Here is a 27,607-nt window from a genome sequence, read left to right as displayed (position 1 = left end):
CAGCCTCTTCTGCCGCATGTCCTTGGCTCAGTGGCTGCAGAGGTTGGGAGTGCCAATGAGAAGAGCAGGAGAAAAGGGGTTTTTGCAAGAAGAAAGGCTGGTGCAGAGCCAGGGAAACTAGTTTTAACCTCACTGACACCTCCCCTGCTGTAACCAGGGCCCTTGTTCCTGCGTGCGAGTTCAGAGAGGATTCAGCTCGCCTGCTGTGCTGGGAAGGCCACGGAAAGGGCTTTTCTGGAGCTGTTCTCCTCGCTTATGCCAGGCAGACTGTGCCTCTCGCTGTGGTTGGGGTGGGCAGTGGTGCCCTCGAAGCCCCCACAGCTTCTCCTGCCCACCTGGGAGAGGGCTCGCGGCAAGGGCGAGGCTGCTGAGGTTCATTCCCTGTTTGTGCAGCGATGTTTTGTACATTAAAGCTGCGAGGGGAGATGGTGATAGCATTTAAACTGGCTGTAATTGCAGACGCTGCATGCTTTGGGCTCCCTGCCCCGGGGCTTTAACCTCTTTGTGCCTTGCGCTTTTGCAGTTAAAACCCCTGGGCTGCGATGGGAACAGCCAGCCTTCGGTTCCCGCCTGGCTCGACTCCTTGGGGCTGCAGGACTACATCCAGTCCTTCCTCTCGAGCGGCTACAGCTCTATCGACACTGTGAAAAACCTCTGGGAGCTTGAAATAGTAAACGTGAGTACTGCTGGGGTCCTACCTGCCTTCCCCCGGGCTGTTCTCGCAGGGAGCTGTGTTCAACGTGAGCGCACCGCTCGGAGGGGGACGCTTTGCTTCGTGCAGGGGGCAGAAAAGCTGGGGGGGTGCGGGGAGCTGCAGCTCCTGTGCTCCCCAAAGCTGCTGTGCATCTCTCCAGCCCTGCTGACGGCCACCCGCCTCTCCCTGCAGGTGCTGAAGGTGAACCTGCTCGGCCATCGGAAGAGGATCATCGCCTCGCTGGCGGACCGGCCCTACGAGGAGCCACCGGCCAAGCCGCCGCGGTTCTCGCAGCTGAGAGTGAGTCACCGGTTGTGTCCCCACTCCCGGTAGTGGCCGGGTGCTTTGCTCTGCCCTGGCTCGCCTTTGCTTTCCTCCCTTTTCTTTCAAAGAACTAATCCCAGGTCTGCCAGGAATGACCACCTCCTGCTTAGTGGCTGACACCTCTGAGGGGCTCAAGGAGCACGTTTAGGGAGGGCATAGGTCCTGGGTGGGCAGCGAGGCTCAGCGGGGAGGCTGGTTCAGCCTTCTGCTGCTTCTTTCATGCACAGGAAATTCAGCCTAGCAAAATCAATAAAAAAGAAAATAAAACCCCTACAATGTCAATATTTAACTTAAAACTCCTCTGAAAGTAGGTAGCGAGAGTAATAAGTGTAGAGAGTGATCTTTGAAAATTGCATTGCTTTTATTTCTCAAAAAAAAAAAAAAAAAAAGGCTTTTTTTTCTGATTAGAACAAATCGATTTGACCTGGAAGCTCGGGTTACTCCTGGCTCTCAGACACTTGGTGGTTTGGGAAGAAAGTTCCTGAAGTGCTGAGGCAACCACACGCAGCTGGCGGTGCAGAGGAGGGAGTTTTGTGTTGAGCCGTTCCCATGGATGCACCTTGGCTGCTGCCGTAGGTGATGCAGAGCCCAAGACACAGCTGGTGCTGTAGATGATGCAGAGCCCGATGCTCCCACCCCAAATCAGACTGAGCGACCTCTGGCAATGTGACAGCCAGACCGGCTCTCACTTGGCCGGAGCCATGACCTGTCTGATTCCTCCTCATCTCTGCTGGGTCTTCCCACAAGCACCCGCATCAGAAAACCTCCTGGTTGCAGGAAGGGAAGAAAATTCCCCTTATCTCAGACCAGCCTGAACCCTGGAGGACTAGGACAGAGAGAGAACAAATTTCAAGTGCCATGTTGTGCCGGGCAAACCTTGCTTTGGTTGGGCCACGCAGCAGCGACCGGCACCGTCCCTTGGACAGATGCACCCTGCTCAGCTGCTGCGATGGGATGCAGCTGGGATGTGACGCTTTGATTGCACCCCTGGGGAGGCTGAGATCCATCTCCTTGGGCTGCTGGGGTTGTCTAAGAGCTGCTGCTCCCGCAGCCAAGTAGCCCTCGGGGTGATTTGTGGATGTTGATTTTTGCTGCAGCACTGGGAGCTTTGGACGTCAGGCCCCTCTGTACTGGGGTGTCTGGGAGGGGAGCGGTCGTGTTTGCCATTCTTCCTGAGAACTGCTGTCTGGGAGCTGGATTTAACAAAGCACTGAGCTTGCAGCTAACCTGCGAGCTTCGTAGGAGGGCAGCAAGGCACGCAGGGTGAGCGGGTCGCACTGCTTCCTCCCAGTGTTTGCAGATCGGCTTCCTGGAGCAGGAACTGGGAGAGACTGGGGTTTCCCCGTCCCAGCCATCTGCTCCTTTCTCTGCTGCAGAGCTCCTCTCTTCTGCCCTGCATTCCCAGGGCTTTTCAAGCAGTCGTAACTGCAGCAAGTTGTGCTGCTGTGTCCTGGAGTTTTTAGGAACCAGAGTTAGGTGCAAGAAGCTTCGTGCTGGCGCTGCACCCAGAGCGCTGGGAGCCAGGAGGGTGACCCCAAAACCCCCACGCCTTCACCCACCGCCTTCCCAGACGAGAGGAACCTCGGTGGGAAGCAGCCAGCTTCCCTGAGACGTCCTCCCGGGGCTCGGTGGTGGGGAGAGGAGTCCTTTGGTGCGGCAGCGGTCGGTGGGTGTGCGGGGTTTGGAGGCTGAGGAGGAGAACGGGGCCGTTCGCAGCCCTTTCTGGCGCTGCAGCTGGTGCCTCCCAGCGCCTGGCTGCGGCTGGGGAGCGGAAGGACGTCAATGGCAAATTAAGCAAACCCCTTGAATAGGACTAATGCGTGCTGCAGCTGCGAGCTCCCCGCGCTGCCTGCCGGGCCGCTTGGCACAGCCAGGCTGCGAGTGCTGCCTGCAGGCAGAGCCAGGCTCTCCGGGGGCGGCTGATCCCAGGGCTTTGCTCGGTGCTTTAGCAGAGCCCTGCAAACACCCTGCCCGCAGCCCGGCGTGCCTCCTGCCCTCCTCAGACAGGAGGTGGGGATGTGCTTGGCTGCTGCGTACCTGCCTGGAACCGTCCTGGAGCAGAGCAGGGGTGCGGAGGGGAAAAGAAATGGCCTGAGTGAAGGTGCTGAGCCACAAGCCCGCAGAGCAGGGGCTGACCCTGGTAACTCTGCTCACTGCACCCGTTGTGCTGGGCAGTGTAAGGGGCAGTGCAGACCCTGGTCCTGGTTCCTAGGGAGAAATTATCACGGTGATGCCAACTGGAAGCCAAGGCACAGCTTTGGGCTCGAGCCCTTCCCTTCCTCGCGCTCTGGGCGGCTGCAGGGCAGTGGCTGCTGCTCGAGCATCAATTCGGCGCAAATCCTGGCTGGGCTGTGCTGATAACACAGTGCAGATAACAGCGCCTGCAGGACCAGCACACCCCAAGGGAAGTGCCAGCAGCCAAATCCTGCTCTGCTGGTGCTGGCTGCCTGCGGCTGCCCGTGCTCCCAGGCCAGAGGGCAGCGGGGGCAGAGGCAGCACGAGGAGGAGCGCGGTGCGGGCAGGGCTGCGGCGCAGGCTGACGGGGACGGGTCTCGGTGTCTGCCCGTTTCAGTGCCAGGACTTGGTGTCCCAGACGTCGTCACCCCTGAGCCAGAACGACTCCTGCACGGGCAGATCCGCAGATCTCCTGCTGCCTTCCGGAGACACCGGGAAGAGGCAACACGAGCGGGGCAGCGAGGTTGCGCCGTACTCCAGAGTGGACCGCTACAAAGCACAGGTCAGTGCCTGCTTCCGTGCGTCCTGCGGGCCCCTCTGCACGGCTCAATGCAGGCTCCCCCTCCTCTGGAGCCAGCGAGGAGTTAGGATGATGCACGGAGGGTCAGGGAGCAGATCTGGCAGAGCTTCCATCACTGCTGCTGCCACCAGCAGCTTGTCTCGTAGGCCCAAAGCTGGGAAAAAACAAGGAAACCATGAAGAAAATAGGGAGGCCATGTAGTTTTCCTAGTCTTTTAGCTGAGAAAATAAGGAAACAGACAGGGAGCCTATGGACAGCAACCTGGGCCTCAGTCTCACCACTCAAATGGGTGACGTGCACGTCCACAAGCACCTTCACCCGCAGTGTGCTGCCTCCTTCCAGCCCCTGTGAGATTTTGGGAACCATCAACCCCCAGAGCCCCTCCAAGATCTGTGTTTCACCCCGGGGAGGATGCACTGTAGTTTTACACGCACCTTTCTACCCCTGCAGGAGGAGCGTCGGGAGTCAAAGCTGACCCTGCGCCCCCCCAGCCTGGCTGCCCCGTATGCCCCAGTCCAGAACTGGCAGCACCAGCCGGAGAAGCTCATCTTCGAGTCCTGCGGGTACGAGGCCAATGTAAGTGGCTCCTGGCTTGTGTGGGTGGATGGGGCGAGGAGGCTGTGGGCTCAGGGTGCTGCACGGGGAGGTGGCATGCATCCTCCCCCCTCCCTGGGCGACCTGCTCCTCTGTAGCCGTGGCTGCTGGCTGCTCGCCGGGCTGTGGCCTTGCTTCGGGGCTGGGAAGTTTGCAGCCGAAGCCTTCGGGGTGTCTGAGAGCACGTTAACATCTCCTCCTCCTCCTGACAGTACCTGGGCTCCATGCTGATCAAGGACCTCCGAGGGACGGAGTCCACGCAGGATGCCTGTGCCAAGATGAGGGTAAGGGGGCTGTGGGGACGGGGGGGTCGGCTCGCAGCCTGAGCGGGATGATGAGGAGAGGGCAACGGGGGGGTGTTGGTGTAGCTGTGGTTCTCCAGACCCCACAGGCAGGGAGAGCAGGGGCCCAGGCCATGTAACAGGTTGTGGCCACTGCCACTGGTGAACGGGCCCCTCCCCAGCACCCTTCCCTCTAGTTTGTGTGGCTGTGCAGGAGGAGAATCAGGCTTTTTGCTGAGAAAACCACGCTCATTTCACATCCCCATCCCTTCCCGTCTCCTTCCACCAGAAGCAGGTTTTCTGCCTCCTGGTCTAAGCCCCCCAGGGACCTGTTCTTGAGGGTCTGTGCTGGCCCCCAGCAGGGTTGGGGTGGTGCTGAGGACGGGGGCGTTGTTCACAGCCGTTCACCTGAGTGTTCTTGTTTCCAAAGAAATCCACCGAACACATGAAGAAGATCCCGACCATAATACTGTCCATCACGTACAAGGGGGTGAAGTTCATCGATGCCTCTAACAAGGTGAGCTTAAAACGCCTCAAAGCTGGTGCCTGGAGGGACAAGACCTGCAGTGCCACCTGCCTGAGGGGCTGCAGATCGCATCTGGTGCCTCCAGAAGCCACGGCTGGTCCTGCAGAACTGCTGGGACCATGGGGGAGCACCAGGGTGGTGACGGTTACCTGAATGCCAAAGGCTTGGCCAGCAGGCTGCTTGGGGACCCCGTTGCCATTTATTCCTACTAGGGGAAAGAGCTGGCATTGGTCAGGCTGGGAGAAACCCCTCCCTGTCCCCAGCACATGCTTTGTCACCGCTCCCTTTGCTGGGTGTGTTTGCCCTCCCCACAAGGGTGACGCTGTGGTTGTGTCCTACAGAACGTCATTGCTGAGCACGAGATCCGGAACATTTCCTGCGCTGCTCAGGACCCCGATGATCTCTGCACGTTCGCCTACATCACCAAGGACCTGCAGACCAGCCACCACTACTGCCACGTCTTCAGCACCGTGGATGTGGTGAGTCGGGGTGGAGCGTCCGGCCTCAGGGCTGTTTGTGGTGCTCGTAGCTTGTCCATCTCCCTTCAGGCCACCTCTGAGTGCCCTGAGGTGCTGCCAGGAGAGATGTTGCAGTCCGAGCGGTCAGAGCGTTGCTGAAGGAAGCGAACACTCACACCTCTTTGTGTGTGGGTTCGGTCTGTGTGATCAGACTCCAGCGATGGTTTCTGTTTCGGGTGGGTCCAATCTGTGCAGTTGTGTAATTACTCAGCTTTATTGGCAAGGCAGAGACCAGGATCTGGCCCATTCCGGGGCTCTTACCTATTTCTACCCTAAAACCTTCCGTTAGGAGTCCTAGCTCAGAATGCTTTTACTTTCCAGCCCTGTTGACAAAGAGGATATTTGTCTGCCTTCATTACTGCAGTCTCCAGTGCTGAATAAACCAGGGCAGGAGATTTTTCCTCTTGGGGAATATGCTGTGAACAAAGCCCTAACATGCTCTCAATTACACACAGTGTAATAGGCTGATTTAACAGCCTTTTAATTCACTGAGTGTGTGGAAGCATCGCTTGCTTTTCTTCTTGGGCAGAATCAGTTATGCAAAACGTTTGGGCTTTTTTCTCTTTCTGACGCAAAACGCTGCTACATCGCGATGCCCAAGGGGCCACAGCAGGCTTGCAGGTGGCCCTGGGAAGGTGTGGGGGACGTTGCTCTGCGGAGAGGGAGCTGGGGACGTGGCAGGATGAGCCCTGCTGAGGGTCTACGTCTCCAGGGCAAGCTCGTCCCTCGGCTGCTGAGTGCATGGGTCAGGGTGTGGAGCTCACGTGCACCTAACGGCTGTGTGTTTTCTGCTCTCTCCAAAGAACCTGACATACGAGATCATCCTCACGTTGGGGCAGGCGTTTGAGGTCGCCTACCAGCTGGCCCTCCAAGCCCAGAGAGCGAAGCCGCTGGGCGCTGCAGCAGCAGAGACGATCGAAACAAAATCTTCCAAACCGGTGCCTAAACCGCGAGCCGGCGTGAGGAAATCTGCAGTACGTATGCGCAAGTGTCATCTGCGTGGTCCTAGCTGGGGTTTCTCCTGGGCATAGCTTGCCTAAACCCCCTTGTCGTGGTGGGGAAGCCTGGGTGCAGACGGGGTGCCCGTAGCTTCAGGCACTGCTGGTACTGCAGCAGTTGTGGCTCTGCTGGTGGCTGTGCTGTGGTGGCGGGGCTTCCCCTGCTGGGATGAGGGTGAGAAGAGGTGGAAATGCCCCGGGTGGGATGCGGGTTAAGTGTCCTGCTTGGATCCAGTGCAGCTTCCTTGTGCAAACCTGCAGAGCCACAGGGAGCTCAGTGGGCACCCTGCAGTTTGCAGCGTGGGAGCGCCCTCGGAGCCAGAACGCGCCGAGGTTGGAGCTGCTGAGGAGCAGGGACTGCTGCACCAGCCATTGCTTTCCTTTAATGTCTCCTTTTGTCTGTGTTCTGCTTGCTTCCCCCCGCTCAGGTGCCGCTCCCTCCCGACACCCGCTGTTGTTACTGTCACACCTGTACAACACACCGCCCCTCCTACCTGCCGCTGCAGTCTGTTAGTCCCGGAGCTAAGGTCTTTACCCTTTTCCTGCCATCTCCCATTACCAACTGCCCTGGGCTGCCACCGGCCTCCCTGCTTCCCCCCCGTGCCTCCTGCCGTGCTCCCGTGTCCTGCCTCGCCGCCGTTTTCCCTCCCCGCTCGTTCCAGGGCCTGCACTGCGGGCTCCGATGGACCCCGGGGACAAACTGCTCAGAGTCTCCCCGCTGATGCAGAGCGGCAGCTCTCAGCTAACCGCGTTGCTCTTCTGGTGGTGGTAACCTTCCTGTAGGATCCTGATGCAGGAGGACAAGAGGAAAGAGCCTTGCTTGGTCAGGAGAGTAAATCACGTGGGAGTTCACCTGCCTGGAGCTGTCTCCCTCTCTCCCCCTCTGCCTCTGATTTTTTTATAGAGCCGTCTCCACAGCGCTGAATTTTTCATGCTTGTTTGTGAAACGAAGTGAAGCTGTCGCTAGTGGTGATAGGGGCTTGCAGGCCTAGCTCAGGAAGTCATCTCAGGGTGCTGGGCTGAGAATGATGTGCTTAGAAATGTTTTAGCTGTGAAGGGCTCAAATGCCTCCGCAGTGAGAGCTGCTTCCCTGCACACGGCATTTTGGGGCAGAGCAGCAGCCTCTCCACGCGTTGAGTGCCCACTTGTTCTGTCCCAGCCTCGGGCTCCCGGAGGCGCGATGCCCTAACGCGCTCTTTCTCTCCTTCATTTCCAGCTGGAGCCCCCTGAAGTGGACCAAGACTCCCAGTCTCATGCCAGTGTCTCCTGGGTCGTGGACCCCAAACAGGACTCCAAGCGGACCCTCAGCACTAAGTATGAGACCACTATCTTCTAAAGCAAACAAACCCTGTGTCCACCTAGTCTAACCGTGCCTTTGCGATCTGATCTGTCTGCTGTTCTAAACTCCCTCTTCCTCCAGCTGCTCGCACTGAGCCCCGCGTAGGCACTACGTCAAAGGCAGCAGCACTTAAGAGACTGTAGACTTAAACGGCTTTTGTACCTGATCACTACTGAACACTGTGAATTCTCCTTACTCGGAAACAAGGGTAACACGCTGTTAGATGTCCGTGAGGTGGGAGGTGCAGAGGGGCGCAGGCTGGGGCAGTCGGAGCTGTGGATCCAGGAAGCCGCCTGCTGTTTTCACGTCTTTCCCCTCGCTCTGGCACTGTGAATCCCTGGGGCAACGTGACGCTCCCCAGGCCTTTTTTCTATTTCACCTTCTTATCCTTGGACTGATGGAGACCTCCCGTCTCTGCGGTGCACGCACTCCCTCCTCCTAGATCCTCTATTTCCCGACTGAGCCACGGCTGCATACTGTTCTGGTGAACTCACCCCTCCTCTTACCTGTCATTCGAACCGACACTAACCACTGTGATGCTGTCTGCAAATAACACGGTCACTAGATTTCCTCACGGGGTCCCTGCCCACAATCTCTCTCCTCGAAGCCTGGAGCAGAGAAGCTGCTCTGAGGGGAGTGCAGGTTTGGGCCGGGTATGATCGTTCCCACTGTGAGCTCTGACCCTTCCTGGAGAACCGGCGCAATGGCCCCCAGTGAGCGCCCGCGGGAGCTTTTCAGCTGCATGCATTTCAGTCCCTGGTAGGATTTTCCCCCGTAGCCCTTGTGTTTACACTCACCAGACAGACTTCTCGTGACCTATGGGTGTAGTTCTCACTTGTAAAGATTGTGAAGAGGTAAAGCACTGAAAGGCACGTGTTGTTAGCCCCGCGTTGGGGAGGAAAGGTGTTTGAGAGGGGCTGGACACTGCGCTGGCAGAGGTCTGGTAAAGCAGGCGGAGCTGTGCTGCGTTCAGCACGTTCCCTGCAGTTTTCCTTTTTTGCCGAAGGGAGAGATGTGATTGAAATCAGTCTGCTGCTGACCCAAAGCTTATTTTCAGTCTACAAAATGTTGCACGATGAGGGCTATAGGGATCTTGAAACATCTGTCGCCTTTCATCCTTGAGAGCAAGGATTTCATTTGGAAATGGCCCCGTGTCAGTGGGCACCTCTGCCTGTGCTGGCTGCTTCTCAACTGCGTGTTTTCCTCTGGGAGCGTGTCCCCATTTCTGTGTATCTCAGTAGAAGCCACTTTTAATCCCAGGCTGGGAATCGTTTGCACGAGGCTGCAGGGCACTTGGCACAGGTTGGAGCGGAGCTGGGACTGCAGAACAGTTCACATCCCCCGTGAGTGCCCGAGCAAGCTGTCACAGACCTGCCCCCAGTTCTTGCATTTGCAAACCTCTCTGAGATGAAACTGAGGAGGAGAAGGGTGACCTGATGGCGAGACAGGGCTGGAAGCAGGACTCCAGCTTCTCATTAACTTCTACTTCTCATTAAGTTGCTGCATGTCCAAGCAACGGAGCCTCTCTTTACCTCGGTGTCCCCGTTTTCAGGCTGGGAATGCACTTACCTACCTCTCAGGGTGCGAGGCTCGCTCCGTTTACAGAGCTGTTGCGGGGCCCCGTAGTGAAAGGTGCTGCAACTTCCACACAGTGGCAGCAAACCCCTTGCGCTCAGCTTCGCTCTCCCGACGGACGCCGTCCGGGTCTCGCAGCGAAGCCCCGGCTTGGGCCCTGCTCAGCCCCCTGCGGGCAGCGGCCGCGCACCCTTCCCGGGGGGAGGCTGGGCAGGTGGGGCGGCGTGGCCAGGGCCGTAGCTCACTGATGTGCAGGAGTCTGAAAAAAAACCCTGGCAGCCCAGGTGTGAGGGGCTGGTGGTGACAGTGAGCCTGTGTTAGAGACCTGAAGGTGGGCGGCAGCTGCCCGCTCACCCGCGTGCCGTGGCTGCATGGGCACCGCGGGTTACGTGGGCAGAGGGCACACGCGGGCCTCCAGCAGCGCTCTGGTTCCAAAAGAGCTTTTGGAGCTTACCCCAAATCTCCCCTCATGATCAGTGAATGGTCAGAACAGCAGCCCTGGGTTATTTCCAGCCATTCTTTAGGGGACAGAACGAGGAGCTCGCCTGAGTTTTACTGGGGCTTTAGAGCTTCTGCCTCGCTGCTTCTGTTTCCCCAGACTTGTGGTGAAATCTGATGTTTCAACATCTTTATTTAGCCATTTTTTTGGGAATGAGTTTGATCAGTGGAGTCCTTTGTGGCTTAATGGCACTGAGTGGCAAACTGACTTCAAAATTAGGGCCAGGCTGGTAAGCATCCCAGTGAGAGGACTCAGGGGATTGTCTTGAAGCAAGAAAAGGAAAGCAGATGTATTTCCTGTGTTATGAAGCCCTTAACGTAGACCCAGTGGTTCCTCTGCCGATGGGTCTGAAGCAGAGGTCGTGCTGGAGTTGCCCAAAGCACTGTGGTGCTGTCCCCCGAGCCGGAGCACTGTGGCCAGCAGAATATTGCAGCGTCAGAGGTGCTCTGAGAGCTTGTTCTGGGGCTTGATTCCCAGCAGCTTTCCGAGCTGTACGAGTGCCCTGAGGGTTTGGTATCCTTCAGAGAGGAACAGAACCGATAGCAATGGCAGTGTAGCTTCTACGTGTAAGAATTTACCGTACAGTTGCCCACACCTACTCCTGGTTTCAGAGGGTCTGAGCTCTTGCATCGCCCCCTGCGTTGAGCTGGGAGCAGCAGGTTCCTCCCGAAACGGGGCCGCTAGTGCATGTGCCTTTCTGAGGGTGGCCGTCCAAACCCAGCTGGAATCACAGGCGGCCCTGCCCACACTACAAAGCTTCCTCTGTGTCCCTAACCCTCACGGCTGTGTCTCATCTCCTGGCTGTACGCCTCGCCTTTCCCGGCACTCGTTTGTGTATGACTCGGAAATCATTCATTCCATTATCTTCCTTTCTGTTTGCCTCTGAAAAGCTGATCTCCGGGCAGCTGTCTCCTACCACGGAAATGTAGTAACGGGGCAGAGACCTAAGAAGCAGTGGCCTGCTGACACGAAGATCATCTCCATCTGGCACTGGTGTCTGCCTCGGAGTGGGTGCATGGCTGCTCAGTGAGGGCTCCCAAAGCAGAGGGGGAAAGGGATCCCAGCCTCCAGCTGAGAAAAGCAGCTCTCCATTTCTAGCAAAGGAAAAGTTGAGACTTCCGAGGCCGAGAGCGATGTCACATTTCCTAGGCTGAGGAAAAAAAAAAACTTCTTTCGACCCGTTTCTTTTTTTTACATGTGAAATGATACAGAGTAAATCCAGTTCGCGGTTTAAATGTAGCACTGCAGGTTTTTTTGGTGAGGGAAAAAAAATTATCTTTATTTACTGAGAATCCATGCAGTCCGGCAAGGAGTACAATAGAAAGTCTTAGCAGTGGGAGTGGTGTGCGCATCTCTAATGGTACTGAAAATTGCTTCAATTCTGGGTGAACAGTAGAGAAATGCCAAATTCTTGGAAATAACTTCCTCCAGTGTGAGAAGCCTTGCAGGGTAAGTCTGCATCCTTTGCTTTCCAAGCCATTCTGTGCTTTTATAGCGGATGGAGATAAGTTAAGGAAAAGAGTCTGCAAAGGATCTTTCACCTCCGAGTGGTTGTGGCCAAGTATTACCAATGGTACAAAGCTCGCTTCCCCTACAGAGAACTGTTGCATTGCAATACTTGACATTTCTATGGCAAGGACACAATTTCTTCCCATTTACGCACTGAATACCTGGAGGCGACTCCAGCCTCTTGTGCACCTGTCTTGTTTTTAAATGCAGTTATGCCCTGAAGGGTTGGATTTTTTTTAAGCTTATTCAATTGTGATTTAGCACTTTTTTGATACTAGCTCATTATTTAATTAGTGCAACAGTTTTTGGAAGATGAACAAAAAAAAAGGAGTTAAATTTTGGGCATTACACTGAAACAGTCCATACCCGAGGATAAATCATATCGACCCGAGGATGGCTTGGCCCCATTCGAAGTTCTGTATCCCCAAACACTGCCATCTTGAAGGTGTGCTGTGTGCTGATTTTTCTTTGAATTACCGGAGTATTTAACAGTAGTTTTGGCTGTGACTGATGTGTTTTCACAGAACTGTTCCTCTCGGGGGAGAGCTGTTAAAACAGTTGTGATTTTTAATCCTTCAGATGCAAAAACGTAGTGCAGCACATTTGTTACAATCTCGACAGGCATTGTAATGGTTGGGGATGTGGTACCCTGCTGCTTTACTAGAATGATATGCCCTAATAATTTCTGTTTAACTCCAGTTGCTGCTGTATGTCAGGATTTCATTTAGTCTCTCCAGCCAGTAAGAAAGGAGAGAAATGAACCATAATCCCAAGGGCATAGACCTGTAAATGATTAGGAGGGGAAAGTGGAGATTTTTTTTTTTAAGTTGAATTTAGGAAACCTAACATTCCTTGTTATGCGTATGTTGCAATTCATACTGGTGTAAGTGTAAATATTTGGTGTGTTGGCAACAAGTCTTTTTGGAGAGATTGCAAATTGAACCTCTGCTTGGGAGGAGGGACACCTTTCTTTTTTTGATGCATGAGCTTTTTGAAGGTTGGCTTGGAGGTGACGTGGTGATGAAGACTCCAATCTTCAGGGGGCTGGAATTGGTGACCCTGGTGGTCCTTTCCAGTCCTGTGTATAATTCCATGGTTGTCTTTAGTGATCCAACAGTTCTTTAGCCAGATGCTCTTTCTCACTTAATAGACAAAGCAATTGTTTTGGCAGTGCATCTTCCCCTTTAATTTCAGTGGGTTTTGAGGTACTTGCATGCTGGAGACTGATTCTGGACCATGCCAGTCACTGACTCCTAGTAATTTGTTTAACGCATCCATTACGCAGTATTTTGGCTCTTCCTCCCTACAGGATTTCATGGTACCCGGAGGAAAGTGCCCCAAATTTCTGGTGCTGAATATGACTGAATTAAAATGCATCTGCTGTACTGCCTGCCTGGGAAAAGGTGGTGCTGCCCCAGGTTTTGTTCCCCTTTTGAGAACAGATTGTAGTTTACAGGCTTTGATTTGTACACGGCATGAGTCCAGGCTGAGAACTCAAGACAAACAAAGACGTTTGCTAAGATGTTTTTTTACTAATTTTTTTTTATAAAGGAGTGGATGATTTTTTTTTTCCAAATTGAAGTTGCTTTTTCCTTTTTAGTTTTGTATTTACAAAAACAAACAAACAAAACCACCTAACCGTAGCTGGTTTTGAGCTTTCTTTGGACTTGTTCTTTTTAGAAGATAAAAATTATGCAACTCTTAAGGGGTACATGCCTGTCTCCCTCCTAGGGAGGAGATAGGGCACCTTCCAGGATGTACCTGTAGTGATAAGTTCATGCCTTCACAAGGCTGCTGTGAGACACAGACCAGATGCCAAATAGTACCTCCAACCAACTCGTTCTGTGCCCAGCTGATGTGGGTTCAGTTGCTTTAATGCTCATACCGCCCCACTTCAGAAGTTTCTAGTAGCAGAATTTTTCCTGGCTTTCTTCTGCTTGCATCATTTCCATGCAATCAGATCTTTATTTTAGAGCAAGCACAGTGTTTGCAACACTGTCTTGTTGCAAAAAGTCTCCCTTGTAGGTCTCCTATTGGCATTACTGCATTTTTTTTTTCAAAAGGAAGTAAATGTGCTGCTCTTACCAAGTAGATCTAGTTCACTTTTCTTACCCGTGGAAGAATAACCTGAGATTCCCTAACAGGGCAGAGAACAGTCAAGTTCAGTTTGCAATGTAGACATTTTTGCTAATTGTGATGTATGGCAGTGGGACTGATTTGTAATACAAATGTTATTTAATCTGTCTGTATTTTGATACTTGAATTTCCTTTTATTTTCTGTATATACAATTGTTAATCTGTTCAAATTTGTCTGAATTTTCAACATCTTGTGGTACCAAACATAACCAATCTGTGCAACAACATAGACTGACCTCACTACAACAAGGCGAGATTGTAAATATTCCTGGGCTTCCAGCAGTCGTTTTGTTGTTTTCATAATTGTACAACTTAGAACAGACTGAATTAATAAACAAACTTAGACACACGTTCGCCCTGTTATCACTGCGACGTACGCGTTGTGCAGAAGTCTAATGTTCATCTGTGCAAGCAATGCTGTTCCTGTCTTCATCTCACAGATGCGACCTGTGCAGCCAAAGCAGGTAAGAGAAAGGGGTGAGGGTGGGCAGCTGAGCGAGGTGTGATTAGTTCAGCCTAGCGCTGTACCAGTGTTGCTCTGCTTTGTAAATCCAAGGAACAAGAGCCCATCAGCAGTGTCAAGCAGCGTGCAGAGACGATTTGCTGCTCTCGTAGAAGCGAAGGACGGGCTGCTGCTCTGCTGGGAGCAGGCCTGATGCAAGTCCTTGGCCACAGTGCAGGGTTTGTGCTGTCCTGAGGCACGTGGCACGCAGGATGTGGGGTGTTGGCAGTGCAAATCGCATTGGTTGGAGTCGCTCGTTTTGCAGTTAATCATACTGATCGCCATATGACTGGGATTGATTCAGTATTGATCCTGAATTCTGAATTCTTTTGAGACTAATTTATGCATAAAAGCACATCCATGTGCTCTGTTTAAGATACACCTACCTGTAACACGATGGTCTCCAACCTCTTTGTTCTCCACATAATTGTGGGCAAGGCTGATTTTTACCCTTTTCCATGAACACCTGCAAGGATTGATCCACTGAGGGAGGACTGTCAGGACCCTAATTTACTGATAATAAACACTAACATCAGTGTTCTGCTGCAGCACAGCAGCAATTAATTCATATAACAATTCTAACAGTTCAGGCAGCCATTGCATGTAGTATTTAACCTGCAGAGATTTTTGGCATACCAAGTAGGACGTTTTCTTTACATAAAATTAGAGCAAGAAATCCAGACATTTAAATACAGGTGAAAGTTCAGATTTTTGTGTCAAGTGAAATCTGGCTGATGTAAAATACTAAATTCATTGGGGGCTGCTAAATTTATACCACATGCTCCATTTCTAATAATTCAGTAAGTCAGGTTTTCAAGCTAACTCTGAAATATATTGAGCAGTTTTAATGATCTTAAATACCATGTGGCTTTATCAAATCCAAACTGCGTCCCTGGGCTGTGACTAACATTTCAGCAAAGTAGGCTACAGGCCCACAACAGAATTAACACCTTGAATTAAAAAACAAAAAACAAAACAAAACAAAAAACTGCATTGCAGTTTTATAACCTTCATTTCCTTCCCTACTAAATAGTGGCTTGTTTTTTTGTTTGTTTGTTTGTTTGTTTGTTTTTGGGGGGGGAGGGTGAAAAAAAAAGCATTCCCTTTTGTGGTTGAGAGGTTTATTCAGCTATTGACACGCTAAGAGTCACTTCCCAGTAGCTGTGGCAGCCCAGATGGGTTTATCTGATTGAGTTTTACAAGCTGAAGCATGATTTGAGAAACTGCTGGAGAATGTGTTCCACCCCTGCCCTCCTGTGTGGTACTTAATAAAGATGATCAGAAGGAATCTGTTCCTGCATCTGATTCTGGTTCTGCCTCTGGGAAAAGCACTTTCTTGAGAATTCCCAAGTAGAAAGGGCCAAACACCTGCCTGTTGTGGTGGATCACGCTTCTAAACCTGCGCCCAACTTCCTGCAGCTCTTCCTGGATGGCATCAAGACCCTTTGGAAAATCTTTTTGAGAATTCCATCCATCAGGGGAAATAAAACGGCTGAGGAACAAATGAATCCGCTGCTCTGTAGGGAGCAAAAGCAGGAGAACAAAAATCAACCTTTGTACAGCAAGCTAGCCTTTGAGAGAAAGGATTCCTTGTGCAGTTGAGAACAGATCCAAGGGCAGCTGCGTTGTTTCAGGATGGTGCAGACAAGCTCTAGATGGACTTGGGACATGGTGGATTAGTGTGGTCTTCTTCCAAACACTAATCAGATGAGACAGCAGCCAGCACAGGAACCAAGGTGAAGCTACCTGATGCTAGGAGAGCACTTGAGTATTAGGTATACACGCCCTGTTTTCACTTTGTCCTGGGTTGTTGCTTTTAACAATGGCTTTACCAGGGATACTGGGCTGCAGGACGTTAGGTTTGATGGATTTGGCAATGCTTACACTGAAGTGGAGCAGTTCAACAATAGAGATTTTTTGTCCACTCTAAGTTTTTGTACAGAACTGTCAAGCATCTTAGAAGCACAAAGGAATACAGAACTTCAGAGCCCAGGATTTATCTAGCCTGCCACAGCAGCATTTTAAAACTGAAATTATTCAAGCAGCCTCTCCGAGGGACACAGAGCTGAGGCTCATCTACTCAACTGCCTTGGATGTTGCTGTTTCAAGTATGTATTTGGAAAGTGCTGAGAGTGACAAAGAGCACAGACGAGATGCTGCTTTTTAGAAGTGGAGAGGGGAAGGCTGTCTGGCTCTGCAGCTTCTAATGCCACGCCATCAGTGAGTCACTGCCATCACGCTGCCCAGCAAGGCTGGGTTAGGCTATTAATTCAGCCTTCCGAATTACTTCAGAACAAAATAGGCTGCTCTGACATGGAAGGAATAAATCCAAATAATGTGATAGAATCTACGTGGGCTGAGAAGGATACTTAAGTGAATGCAGCACTGGGCAGGAAGAGCCTCACCTTATTTTCATAGCTGATAAAAACTTGTCTTCCATGTGGAAGTAATCTTTCCTGCAGTGTACGAGCTGCCCGTGGCACTGCAATCTGATGTGGAGCTAGTAGCGTTCAGAGTCTAATAAAAGGTCAAAATAATCAGCTCTTATCCAAGACATTTGAATAAATATTTTGATGGAGCAGCATTATAGGGCAGCTGGTTAGCTGAATACCAGGCAGTGCACTCCCTAGGGATAAATATTATTTAAAGATCTTAGCGTGGTGCTTTACTAGAGCCAGTGATTAAGCCCTCACTCTACACACTAGCCTGAAGATTGCAACACCACCTAGTAACAGACCTTGCACTTAGGCCTGTTTAGCTTTTAGCAAGGATGGTAGGATTTAAGAGATTTTCAAAGCAATTACTGTTTGGGAGTCTTTCAGGGTGAAATAGGAAAATCAGGGCAGTTTCTAAACCTAGCTTCTTGACCCTGCAGTAGTTCTGCACAATGCAGGGAGTTCCTTTGCTAGTACCTGTCCTGCAGGGTTATTAGCCTAAACCTTTTATGAAAGCCTCTTCATTGCTGAGGGAGACACAAGCTGAGAGACTCACCGATAACATGCCGGACTGTGTTGCTCTTGTCTGCGATGCTTTTTATCTGGCCTTTCAGGGAAGCACATCTGTCACTGGTAAGAGCAGGGTAACCCAGCTGCGAGAGCGCCCTGCTGACTTCCTGCAGCACCTGATCGCCGATGTCTTGCAAAGCTTCTTCACACCTAAATCACACAAAGGTATATACCTGCACTCCAACCATTGGGCAGATTTGCTGGGAAAGGGGTCTCAGGCACAGAGCAAGCGGGGAAGTCTCTCCACGTGCCCTTTGGGTGTCATCACGGGCAGGGAGCAGCATCTGACAAACCCCACTCGGCCACAGCTCTGGTGCCTGCTGCAAGTGAGCCACGCTTCCCTTCCTCTGCTCTTTGGCAGGCAGGTAGCTGCCCTGAGGCTGGCTCCTGGGACACGGGGCTCAGCACCCCTGACTGCTCCCTTTAACCAAGAAGGGACAGTTGCCCTAGGGAGCTGACACCCAGCTAAATACACAGGCTGGCTTCCCCCGCTCCTTGCAGTGGACCTGGCTGCCATTTGGATCTCAGATCCTCTTCTGCTGCCAAAGGAGGTTCCTGCTGTGCATCCCACACCCAACCAGTACCTACACACTCTTCTCCTTCTGGAAAAGAAAATGTAAATAACCCACCTGGTACAAGACAGCCCTTCCAAGAGGACCTTTGTTACCAGTTTCAGCCTAGCTACAAACCCAGGTGAGCCAAATAAGGCGCTTCCACACGTGCTGCTGGTCACTAGCAGGACTGCAGCTGTGGTGGCAAGCTGATTCACCTGCGCTCGGACTTCCTGCAGCCGGGCCTGGTCCATAAGCAGTGTCTGTGAACAGAAACCAGTCAGCCTGTGGGTGCGGAGACAATGGCTGTGATGACTGAGCAGCTCTCAAGGCACGGAACTGGACTGTACCAGCCCCATGATGTTGAGTGGAGGAAAGCAGCAGAGAAGGTGAGTTTTGTGGAAAATCCAACTTGTTTCCCATGGGGAATAAACCCTGTGCAATGACTCGAGTAAAGGGGACAGAGACTCTTGCCAGTTCTTTCTATAAAAGACAGAGAACCTATACACTTGTTCATTTTGTATATCTTTATGCTGTAAGGGTGTCCCAGCCCTCATCCTACCTCAGGGTATTCCTTTTGTCCAGGCTCCCAGCAGAGCAGGTTCATGTATCCTTGATTTAGCACAGCCGTGAGGCTTGGCAGAGCTGGGCTACCACCGACTGCCCCCTGTAAGGCTGCAGAGTGGGGCTGTGGCTCTGAAAGGGATGCAGACACTTCTGCTGCTGCTTCACGCAGCCACTCTGTGGTGTGATCCAGGCTGTCTGCAACAGGGTTTAAAAAACAAAACAAAAAAACAGGTTAAACTAACTGAGTAAGAAGTGGCTACGTGATGTTCCAGCTGAACGGGATGCACATCCGCAATGCCAGGGCACATGCTGGGTCCTGGGGTGGTGGGGGGTTTTGCACCTTCTCTAATTTTCAGCGTTAATGTCCTGTTGGCAGGGCACAAGGTTAGGCCTCCTGACACTGATATCTGGAGGACTTTATGCTGTAGAGAGGGTTTCAGTCTTTGAACAGCACCTCTAATTAAGCCTTATAAATGAGAGAGGCAGCCAGAGAGAAATATTCTACAGCCTAGCACAGAAGGGATGTCTGCACCAAATGCCAGCTTTTCATTTAAATACACCTGCTAATACCATTTTGCTGATTCCTCTGGGGGTCTCAAAACACTTTAAACTTGCGAGCTCTTACAGTCACTCACGAGGCAGCTATTAGGCCCATCTTATGCATGCAGAAACTGAAGCACACTGACTTCTTTTCTGCAGCGTATGGTAGAGAAGAGGCTGAGAAAGGGACCCAGGGGTCCTTCAGCTTTTAGAGGCACTTCTCTTTTATTTTACTGAGCATGTGATGAAAGCATCAGCTTTAGAATATTCAAGGTCCTTTATGGTGCTTCATTATCTCCCACAGAAGTAATAGGTCTCGTCTCCCTTCCCCACTGACTTACTGGGAAGCTTGTCTAAGAGTTCCTGGAATTTCTTCCGTTCATACTGGATGGAATGGTCCCGCAGGTGGGGGCGGAGGCTCTGGATGCTAAAATTCAGCATATCCATTTTCATCAGGTCCAACACCCGGAAAATCTCCCTGGATGAGACACGGTGAATTGAAAGGTTAATACATTAGTAAAAGCGAAAGTTGTGGGTCAGTTTAGAATGCTAAGAAAGGGAAACTCAGAAATTCTTTACTCCGTATTCTGACAAAGGGCTTTTCAGTATAATTGGAGTTCCCTAAAAATTACTAGAAAATTAGGATTTACTTCACTGAAGACTGTTCTATTATCTAGGAGCAACTGGGCAACACGAGTGTAACTACCCTGAAAAAGAACCAAAACCAAAAAAGGAAAGTAATTCCAGGGCAGTTTCTGCTTAACCCAGTGTTTTAATGTTGAGGGTTCTGCTGGTCTGCATAGCCCAAGACAGAGGGAGCATCGCCCACCTGAAAAGCTGAGCTGGGTCTGTGAGGCTTTGCAGTCCTTGCACTTCCTCATCTCGAACAGGCGCACACAGCATTGCCATCGTGTCAAGGATGTATGTGGTGAGGCCATGGATGTCCAGAACCCCGTGCTCAGCCTCTTGTCTAATTAACTCCATGTCAAGGGCCTCTTCAATTCGGCTTTGCAATCGGTTGTGTCGTGGCAGCAGCAATGACAGCAGAGCCTGCCAAAAGAAGTAACGCTAATTTTTAATCCAAAACCACAACAGATCTTCAGAATTGCTCAACAGGAATCAAGGTTGGCCTTGAATTGAGACTCAGTACACAAATTGTGGGGCACACGTTGCGTTAAGGGAATGTTTGTCTCTAATGACTCACTTCAGGACGTCTGGCTACTGTTTCGCAGATTGCAAAATCTCCTTTATCACCATGCACAAAAGAAGGGAGTTACCTGCCTGGAATCTAATGGGAAAACTTGGACTGAAGAACTCTATGCAACTTCATGCTCCGCTAAGAACTGTTGTCTTTTAGTTCTAAACAATGTTCTCGAAGACCACGCTGTACACTTACACAGTAGGTACTGTTCATCATATAGCTAAAGGTGTCTTTGTACAGAGAATTGCAGTTTTTGTTTGGCAGATGCTATACCTGGAATGGCTGTTACTAAAACCAACAGCTCAACAGGCTTTCCATTGCTTTGGTAGAGCATTTTTTAAAGACCTGAAACCAGAGAATGAGTTTCCCTCTCAGACAGACTTTAAGGTGCAGTTGTGTAACTTATATCTCCCTATAAATTATATGGAGCTTGTTTTTGCCTCTCTCTTATGCATGTTCACATGGGAATATTTGGATTTAAGGGGTGGGGTGATGATTAAGGGAAGACTAATTCTAAGGTCTTCCCTGTGCCAGGATCAGCTGACCTCCTTTATCTCCTGCAGCAGCTGGATTGCCTGAGTGTAGTTGGGGGGGCTGGCAGAGATCTGTTCTTTCAGGCTGTCCCAGAAAGCTTTGTGCAATGTCTCCTTCACTCTGTTTTCAAGGCTAAGAAAGAAGAGAGGGGATCAGGGAGTTTCTCATAGCGTCAGATAAACACAACCTCTCAGTTTAATGGGGCCATTCCTCTCTGCTTTCGTTGTAGTTTAGGTCTTTTGACGTTTTCTTCTCCTCGTCTTTCCTCCAAACTGGCAGCAATACACCTCATGAAAATCTCTCTCAGATTAAATGTCCCATTCATCTAAAACAGGACTCCATCCTCTCAACCCTGCTCATAAAACGCACTTAGCCCCTCTTAACTATGGGATAAAAAGAGCATAGTATTTTTCACAGAAACTCTTATAAGTCCTCAGAGAAGATCAAGAGAATATTTTTCTAGCTAGCGCTGATGCAATGAAGGAGAGAATGTCAGCAACTTAAAACAGATCTTTAACTAACGTACAGACAACTCAGAGCTGTTCAGTGAAAATTCTGCTTTGTTCTTGTCAAAGCTGCAGCTCACGCAGCTGAAGCCTCTAATTCTTTCAGTGTTAGTGAGTCACATCTGTCATTCGCTGTATTTAAGAACTTCTTAGTAAATCGTGAAGCAACGAATAAATAAAACAACACAGTTCCCCCCCCCCCCCCCCTTTTTTATTTGTTGCTTCAGGAACTCTTTTCTTTTTACTTCTACAGTCAGAACCTAACCTCCTTTCCATGTTCTCACATCTTTTCTGTAATGTGACAGAAAGAAGCCTAGCCTGAATATATATATATGTGGTGTATATACATTCAGGTGTACATATTTATATACACCTGAATGGGGAGAAGTTGCCCATTTGCAGTTTGAAGTCACCATTCAGCACGATTTCATGCGCGAGGGTCAGTTTGTAGATCTCATCAGAGATTTCCTGCAGCTCACTCACGGACAGGTCCTGCGGAGGGCTGGCTGTAGGCAAGCAGGAGAAAATAAAGACCGTGAGGAGGACGGCTCAGCAGCCTCCTGCGAGAAGAAGGTTTAAAAACTGTTAGAGAATGAGGAAAAAAGAGGGGCAACTTGTGTTTTAGGGGAGGAACGGGCTTTGCAAGGGCACTTTGCTGTTGGAGGACGCTGTGAGCTCGCTGGTCGATAGCAGGCTGACCCCTACTGACCGCTGCTCGGCATCGCCTCCCCCGCGGGGAGCTTTTTACCGGGGCCGTGACATTTCGGGCTGCCTTGAACGGCGGCTGGCGGGTTTTTATCCACCAGCCTAACCCTCGGTGTGTCCTCCTCCAGATTAAACCCTCACAGGGGCTCCCCTCAGCCCCGAGACCCCCCTTTTTGGCGATGCCCCGCAGCTCGCCGCTGAGGTGCCGGCGGCTCCGGGCCCGGCCCCGCTGCCCCGTACCGGGTGCCTGCGGCCCTTCCTCGCCGCAGTCCCGGGGCCGCCCGGCCGCTGCCTCAGCGCTTGCCGGCCGCGGGGGCCGCTCGTCGCCGGAGCTGGGCTTGGGCATGGTGCTGCCAAGGCCGGGAAGGGGGCGCTGGGGTGGTAAAAGGGGCGTTACGGTGGAAAAAAAGGGCTCCAGGGTGGTAAAAGGGGCGCCAGAGCCCTGCCACCTGCCCCGCCGCCCTCCTCCCCTCACGGGGCCGCCGTTGGACTGAGGCGAGGCGCGGCCCGCGCCCGCCGCCCCTTCAAACCGGACGAAACCAACGCGACGCGGGAGGGGAGGAACCGGCTCAGCGCTTTCGCCCATTTCCCCCGCCCAGCCCGCGCCTACCCCTGGGTGCCAGCCCCCGCAGGCACCTAAAGTGGAATCCGTTCCGTGGGGCCCCGTTGGTGGGCTCTGAGCGGGTGAGGCTCGCTGACCGAGCGCCCGAGCCCCCAGCGCTCCCCCATGGTGGCGCCCGATGGGCCGCTCCGCAGCGCACCGTCCGGGCGGAGGGCTGCCAGTCACCCCCCCCCCCCCCCCCCCCCCCGTGTGCGCGATGGAACGCTCCAGGCGCCGAGCTGAGGCAGCGCGGCGGGGCTGTCCCATTCCGAACCTGGGGGGGGGAGGAGGAGGAGGCACGAAGCTCAGGGGCCTCATGGCAGACAGGAGGATGAGGAGGGTGGGCGCGAAGAGCGGGAGGGCTGTGGTGGGGCGGGGGGCGTCCTGCCCAGAGAAGGGCTGTGAAGGCGAAGGGAGGCGTTGCTTTAGGCTCAGCACACCTCATGGCCCAGCAGAGGCGGCTCCGTGGGCTCGGCACCTCCAAAAACCCAGCTGGGAGCTGGGAGCCGCCATTTGCTGCCTGGGCGTGGTGAGGCCGAAGGCTGCTCCTTCATCCTTCAGCTGCCCTCCCCGGCGTGTGGCACTTTGAGTAAAACATAAGCAAAGCACAGAGCAAAGCACATTGTCACCCCTCACCACCACGTCCCTGCTGTGCCGTCAAGGCGCCGTGTCCCACACCGAAGGCAGTGCTGCTGTGGCCCTTCCTGTCCGGCCCCAGCCCCGTTTTTGGGCTAAATTCCGTGTGAACGCCTCGGGAGGGCTGTGCAGGACAGAACGGGCTGCAGCAGAACAAAAGGCAGTCGCCATGCCCAGCTCCCGTTGCCCTCTGTGGAATGGCAGGAATTTCTCCGCCGTCCGAAGGCTGGGGGAGTCACGGGCTGATTGTTTTTATACCTAAAGCCGTGGCTTAGTGGCTGTCAACTGCCGGGGTATTAACCTTAGAGCTGTCAGAGTGAATAAAGCGAAAAAGCCAACTCTAGGGCTGGAGGTTGCAACAGCTGCAGTGTCCCTCCACCTAACTTTTCTCTTTTTTTTTTAATCAGTTTTCTCTCTGGTAGGCGACCCTCTGTCCGTGTACCCTCCTGCTATAACCTCCCCTTGACCTGCCCAGCACTGGAATTAAATCTGGGGGGCAAAATGCCCAGCCCGGGCTGTTTGTGCTCTCATGAAACATCTGCCTTTCTCTTCCCAGCACCTTCCCATTTCCTCAGCATCCTCTAATGCCCACAGCAGGCACCTGCGGCACCCACTGTGGAGCTGGGGGGTCACAGAGCGCTGCAGGGCCATGGGGCAGGGACTGGGAGGTCTCTGGGTGCCCAGTGCCCGTCCCCACGTGTGCGTGGGACGGGGAACAAGAAGCGGCCCCTCCGGGAGCTGGGGCCTTGATCCGCCCCTCCTGAAACAGCTCAGCCCTCCAAAGGCTCAGAAACGCCTAAGATGTCTGGGTGCTGTGGCTGGAGAACTGCAGAGGATGAAAGGCGCAGCGCTGGCACGCCATGTGGGGACGGACAGCCCAATTACCGCATGTAATTAGTTACAGCTTCGCAGCTGGGCTGTGCGAACGATGCTGCAGCTCTCTTAGCCCCGTGCAGTTGCAAAGGGAAATGTCCTGGGTGGGTTTTAAAGGTGGCTGGAGCTGCCCCCATTGCCGTGGGTTTGTAGCAGGCCAGGAGCGTGATTAATGCAGCTCAGACGATGAGTTGAAACCCGTTTTGTTTCTGTAAACAACTGCGTGCCGGAGAGGCTAGCCATAGCCTGAGCCCCTGGCTGTCCCACTGTGCATCTGCAGCACACGGTTGTGTCAGAGCCATCTCCTGAAACCCTCGGTGATTTCCTCAGGCCCCCGGGGAGCTGTAAAAATCATCCCATCAAAAAGCAATAAGGGAAAAGTGCTTGGCTCGGGCAGTGCCGCAGTTACATCAGATGGCGACCGGCCCTTGGCTTGGGGGTGGATGCCGCTGAGAAAGGAGCTGGGAAAACCCCGACGTGCGGACAGCTCTTTCCTCTTGCTCAAAGCACCCCAGAGCTCGTCTGGCATGTGGGGTTTGCCAGGTCAGCACGGCCCTGGGGGGGGATTTGCTCCCCCCTGAATCGAGGGCCCTGCAGGCCAGCAGCACAGGCCATAGCACTGCTTGCTGTGCACTCCGCAGGAAGGCAGACTCGGGATTTTTTAATTTTATTTTTTCTTTCATTTGTCTGTTTTTCCAAGGGTGGACTCGCTGCAGATAACGTGCGTCGTGGCGCAGCAGGCTGACCCCAGGCAGAAGCAGAGCTGTCTGCTTGCCTTGCGTGAGCTGATAATTATTGGAGAACTCTCCCAAAATAGCACGTGCAGTTCATGTTGGTGGCTTTTGGGAGAGTTCTGCAATAATTATCAGTTGGTGGCTCCGGCCTGGAAAGTTCAACAGCAGGAGAAGGCGAGGGGAGTGAAAGCAACGGTGCTCCTGCACACGGTGCAAACATTGTGTTTGCACGTTCAGGAGCATCAATGCAGTGGGTTCATCCCAAAGAGCAGCCATGAAAGGGCACGAGGAGGATTTTGGGGTGGATTTTCTGCTCAGAGTCCCAGGAAGGAGCTGGCAGGCAGCTCGCGGGCAGGAAGGGCACTGGTTGTGAGAAATACACCCAGTAAAGCTCATCGTGGGGCCAGTCGGGGCCAAATCCTGCTCAGGAATTTCCCCTTGTGCCCCCTGTGCAGCTCCATGCGATGCCAGCTCCTGCTTCTGCCCCTTTCTGATCTTCAGCTTTGTGTGAGGAAGCCGAGGGCGGGGAGGTGGTGTTTGTGTCAGAGAATAAAAGAGCACAGCCCACTGGTGCCTTCAATTTGCTCTCATCTCTCCATTTCAGAGCAGGGCCCAGATCTCCCAGCCTATAAATCCTGGTCCCAGAGGAGGCAGTTGTGTATTTAAATGTATGTGCATTTGCCCTGCATTCATTTCCTTTCCCCAGGGACTGGTGACATGAAGAACTGTAATAGCTGAATGCATTTTTAATGCCTTTCCTGCAGATTTCTTCAAGGGAATCCAGTTCCTGGGTGGCTGTAACTTGCCGCAAAGGCAGAGGACCTCGGGAGCATTGGTAATAAGTGGGGTAGGTTTTTTTAATCTACCATTTTAATGAGCTCCATCCATCTCCCTGATTAGATTAATCTAATTTATTTCATCCAAGCCATTTAGGTGGAATTCCAACGGGGGAAACGGGGATTTTTGAGTCTTTCAGGGTGAGCGCTCGAGTGTCAGGCAGCAACCTCCACGGGGATATTTCCAATTTGCCCTTTTATAGCCTCGGAGACTTGTAACCCCCACATTCACATCAGAAAGCACCCGTCTGTGCTGCAAACCTGCCTGTATCAGCAGCACGACGGTGACGATGAACCCAGGCACCACTCCCTTGCCCTGATTCAAGCAACTCCCCCAGGAGGGCAAAGCCAGGCTGGCCTGCCAAAAATGCACCCACCCAGCAGGAGCAGAGGGAGCAGCATCGCTCTGGCTGCCCCTCCACATCCCAGGGGCAGCAAAATCTCCACGTGGGAGCATCCCCACCGGCGGCACGGCTTCGCTGGGCGCAGCGGGAGGGAAGGGCCCGCTTGTTCAAACAGAAATGCCTTCGGCGGCGGGCGCAGCCAATGGAAGGGGAAATGGGTTTTTTGTTTAAAAGATGGCGTTGTTTTCTCAAGTCTGACGAACGTGAAAGTCCCCATTTAAAGGAGGCGAACCTGCAGTGAAGTCGGTCACTGTTTACACACCCACGCGCCGACTGGGGCGGCCGAAAGCAAACTTCCTGGTGTATCCTGATCCAAATCACCTGGGAGCGGAGCTCAGCGAGCACAGCGCCGAGCTGTGAGCGCCGCGAGCAGGGCTGTAGCTCTGTTTACAGAAAAGCAAACCCAGTCCAAACGGGGGACGTGAAGCCCGGCTGGCATTGCAGCCCCAGCTCCCAGAAAATGGGGGAATTTGGAGCCTGTGTGCTGCAGCTTTGGCTCTGCCAGAAATCCTCCTTCCAAGAGGAGAGCGAGCAGGGTGGAGGGCAGAGAGCCTGAGCAGGTGTCTTTGGAGGGTGTGGAGAGGGGAGCTGGGGAAGAGGGGAGTTTTCCTCTGCCCCACAAGCCAGGAAAGCTATTTTTGCAGGAGCTCCCGGTGCACCAGACAAGGTCAGGATTGTTTCCGTGCTGGATGCTGGTGCAAATATGCGGCCGGGCGCTTGGATCCCGAGGAGCTTGCAGTTCCCCAGCAAGCAGATGAAGTATTAGTGCCCGTCTTGTCCAGGTGAGGGGATGGAAACGCTGGGCTGCACGGTTCTGGTCTTGGTGTCAGGGCTGCCGTAGCCACTGGTGGCAATTTGGGAGCCGGCTGGGTCGGCGAGTTTCCTCCTCTCTTTCAGCGTGGACGTGCCCCATGGTGTGCTACGTGTTTCCCCGGTGACTTCAGCAGCTATTAATTCCCTGCTCCTAACCCAGAGCGTGACCATCTCCATGAGACATCCCATGCACCTGGGCTGCCCGTGGCCACCTCGGTCACGGCGCACGTGGCCGGGCGGTGGGATTTGGCCACCTTCAGCAAACCATTGCCCGCCCAGCCTGGCCTCTTGTGGCCAGCGGCTGATCTCAGCGCGTGGCCAGCCGATCCCGTCACCGCGTGCCCAGGGGATGGGTTGGCACTGGGTAAACTGAGGCTTGCAGGGGTTTGGCTCGTGGTCACGTCCTCAGCCTGGGACGGTGCCGAGGAGCCGCTCTCTGTGCTCTCTTGCCCCGTTGGATGCTCCTGGACACAGTTTTGGGCTCTGTTGGCAAAACATCGGTGCTGCTGGCTCGGTGCCCTTGGGAAATCTTTGTATTTGCTGACTTGACTCCATTCGTGCTCATGGAGAGCTCAGCTCCGGTGGTGCCGCGGCGTGGGGAGGCCCAAACCACACACAGCACTCAGGCAGGGATTTCAATCCCCCCACCCCAAAAAAAAGTTCAAAGGTGTTTCGGCTTAATGCGGTTTATCTAAATTGCTTCATGTTAGTTAATCTGGATTAACGCAAATGCTCTCGGAGTGGCTGGCTGGGGAAAGGCTTGCTAAGCCATCCCGACACGAAAAGACTTTTCCAAAAGTGAAAAGTTTGAGCTGGGGAAAAAAAAAAAAGAAGGCAAGGTCCCATTTTGC

General features: G+C 52.9%; 2 protein-coding genes across 6 annotated transcripts in view; one reads left to right on the top strand and one right to left on the bottom strand.

The window, feature by feature from the left end:
- Window positions 1-14,100, top strand: part of ANKS1A (ankyrin repeat and sterile alpha motif domain containing 1A) — a gene marked incomplete at its 5' end in the record, with an annotated part of 106,543 nt that extends 92,443 nt beyond the window's left edge. For 2 of the 5 annotated variants that reach the window (XM_082778290.1, XM_082778287.1), the window contains 9 exons: window positions 524-676; window positions 887-994; window positions 3,591-3,755; window positions 4,224-4,349; window positions 4,580-4,651; window positions 5,079-5,165; window positions 5,516-5,653; window positions 6,496-6,666; window positions 7,907-14,100. In XM_082778290.1, the coding sequence (XP_082634416.1) occupies window positions 524-676; window positions 887-994; window positions 3,591-3,755; window positions 4,224-4,349; window positions 4,580-4,651; window positions 5,079-5,165; window positions 5,516-5,653; window positions 6,496-6,666; window positions 7,907-8,026 (1,140 nt within the window). In that variant the 3' untranslated portion in view covers window positions 8,027-14,100. The remainder of the gene's footprint in view (window positions 1-523; window positions 677-886; window positions 995-3,590; window positions 3,756-4,223; window positions 4,350-4,579; window positions 4,652-5,078; window positions 5,166-5,515; window positions 5,654-6,495; window positions 6,667-7,906) is intronic. The other 3 variants (XR_014319004.1, XM_082778289.1, XM_082778288.1) reach the window with 3 other exon arrangements.
- Window positions 14,101-15,528: 1,428 nt separating this feature from the next.
- On the bottom strand, window positions 15,529-24,498 carry TCP11 (t-complex 11; the record flags this gene model as incomplete). The annotated part of the gene is made up of 11 exons (XM_082778385.1): window positions 15,529-15,767; window positions 17,242-17,405; window positions 17,885-18,069; window positions 18,369-18,568; window positions 19,255-19,391; window positions 19,743-19,963; window positions 20,660-20,780; window positions 21,528-21,660; window positions 22,001-22,209; window positions 22,735-22,859; window positions 24,379-24,498. The coding sequence occupies 11 exons, from the start codon at window positions 24,496-24,498 to the stop codon at window positions 15,529-15,531; spliced, it is 1,854 nt and encodes a 617-aa protein (XP_082634511.1).
- Between the last annotated feature and the right edge of the window lie 3,109 nt (window positions 24,499-27,607).

Source organism: Aythya marila (genome assembly GCF_965140915.1).
Source record: "Aythya marila genome assembly, chromosome: 24".
NCBI lineage: Eukaryota > Metazoa > Chordata > Aves > Anseriformes > Anatidae > Aythya > Aythya marila.
The sequence above is the reverse complement of the archived record's forward strand: the minus strand, read 5'-3'. Positions and strand labels throughout refer to the sequence as shown.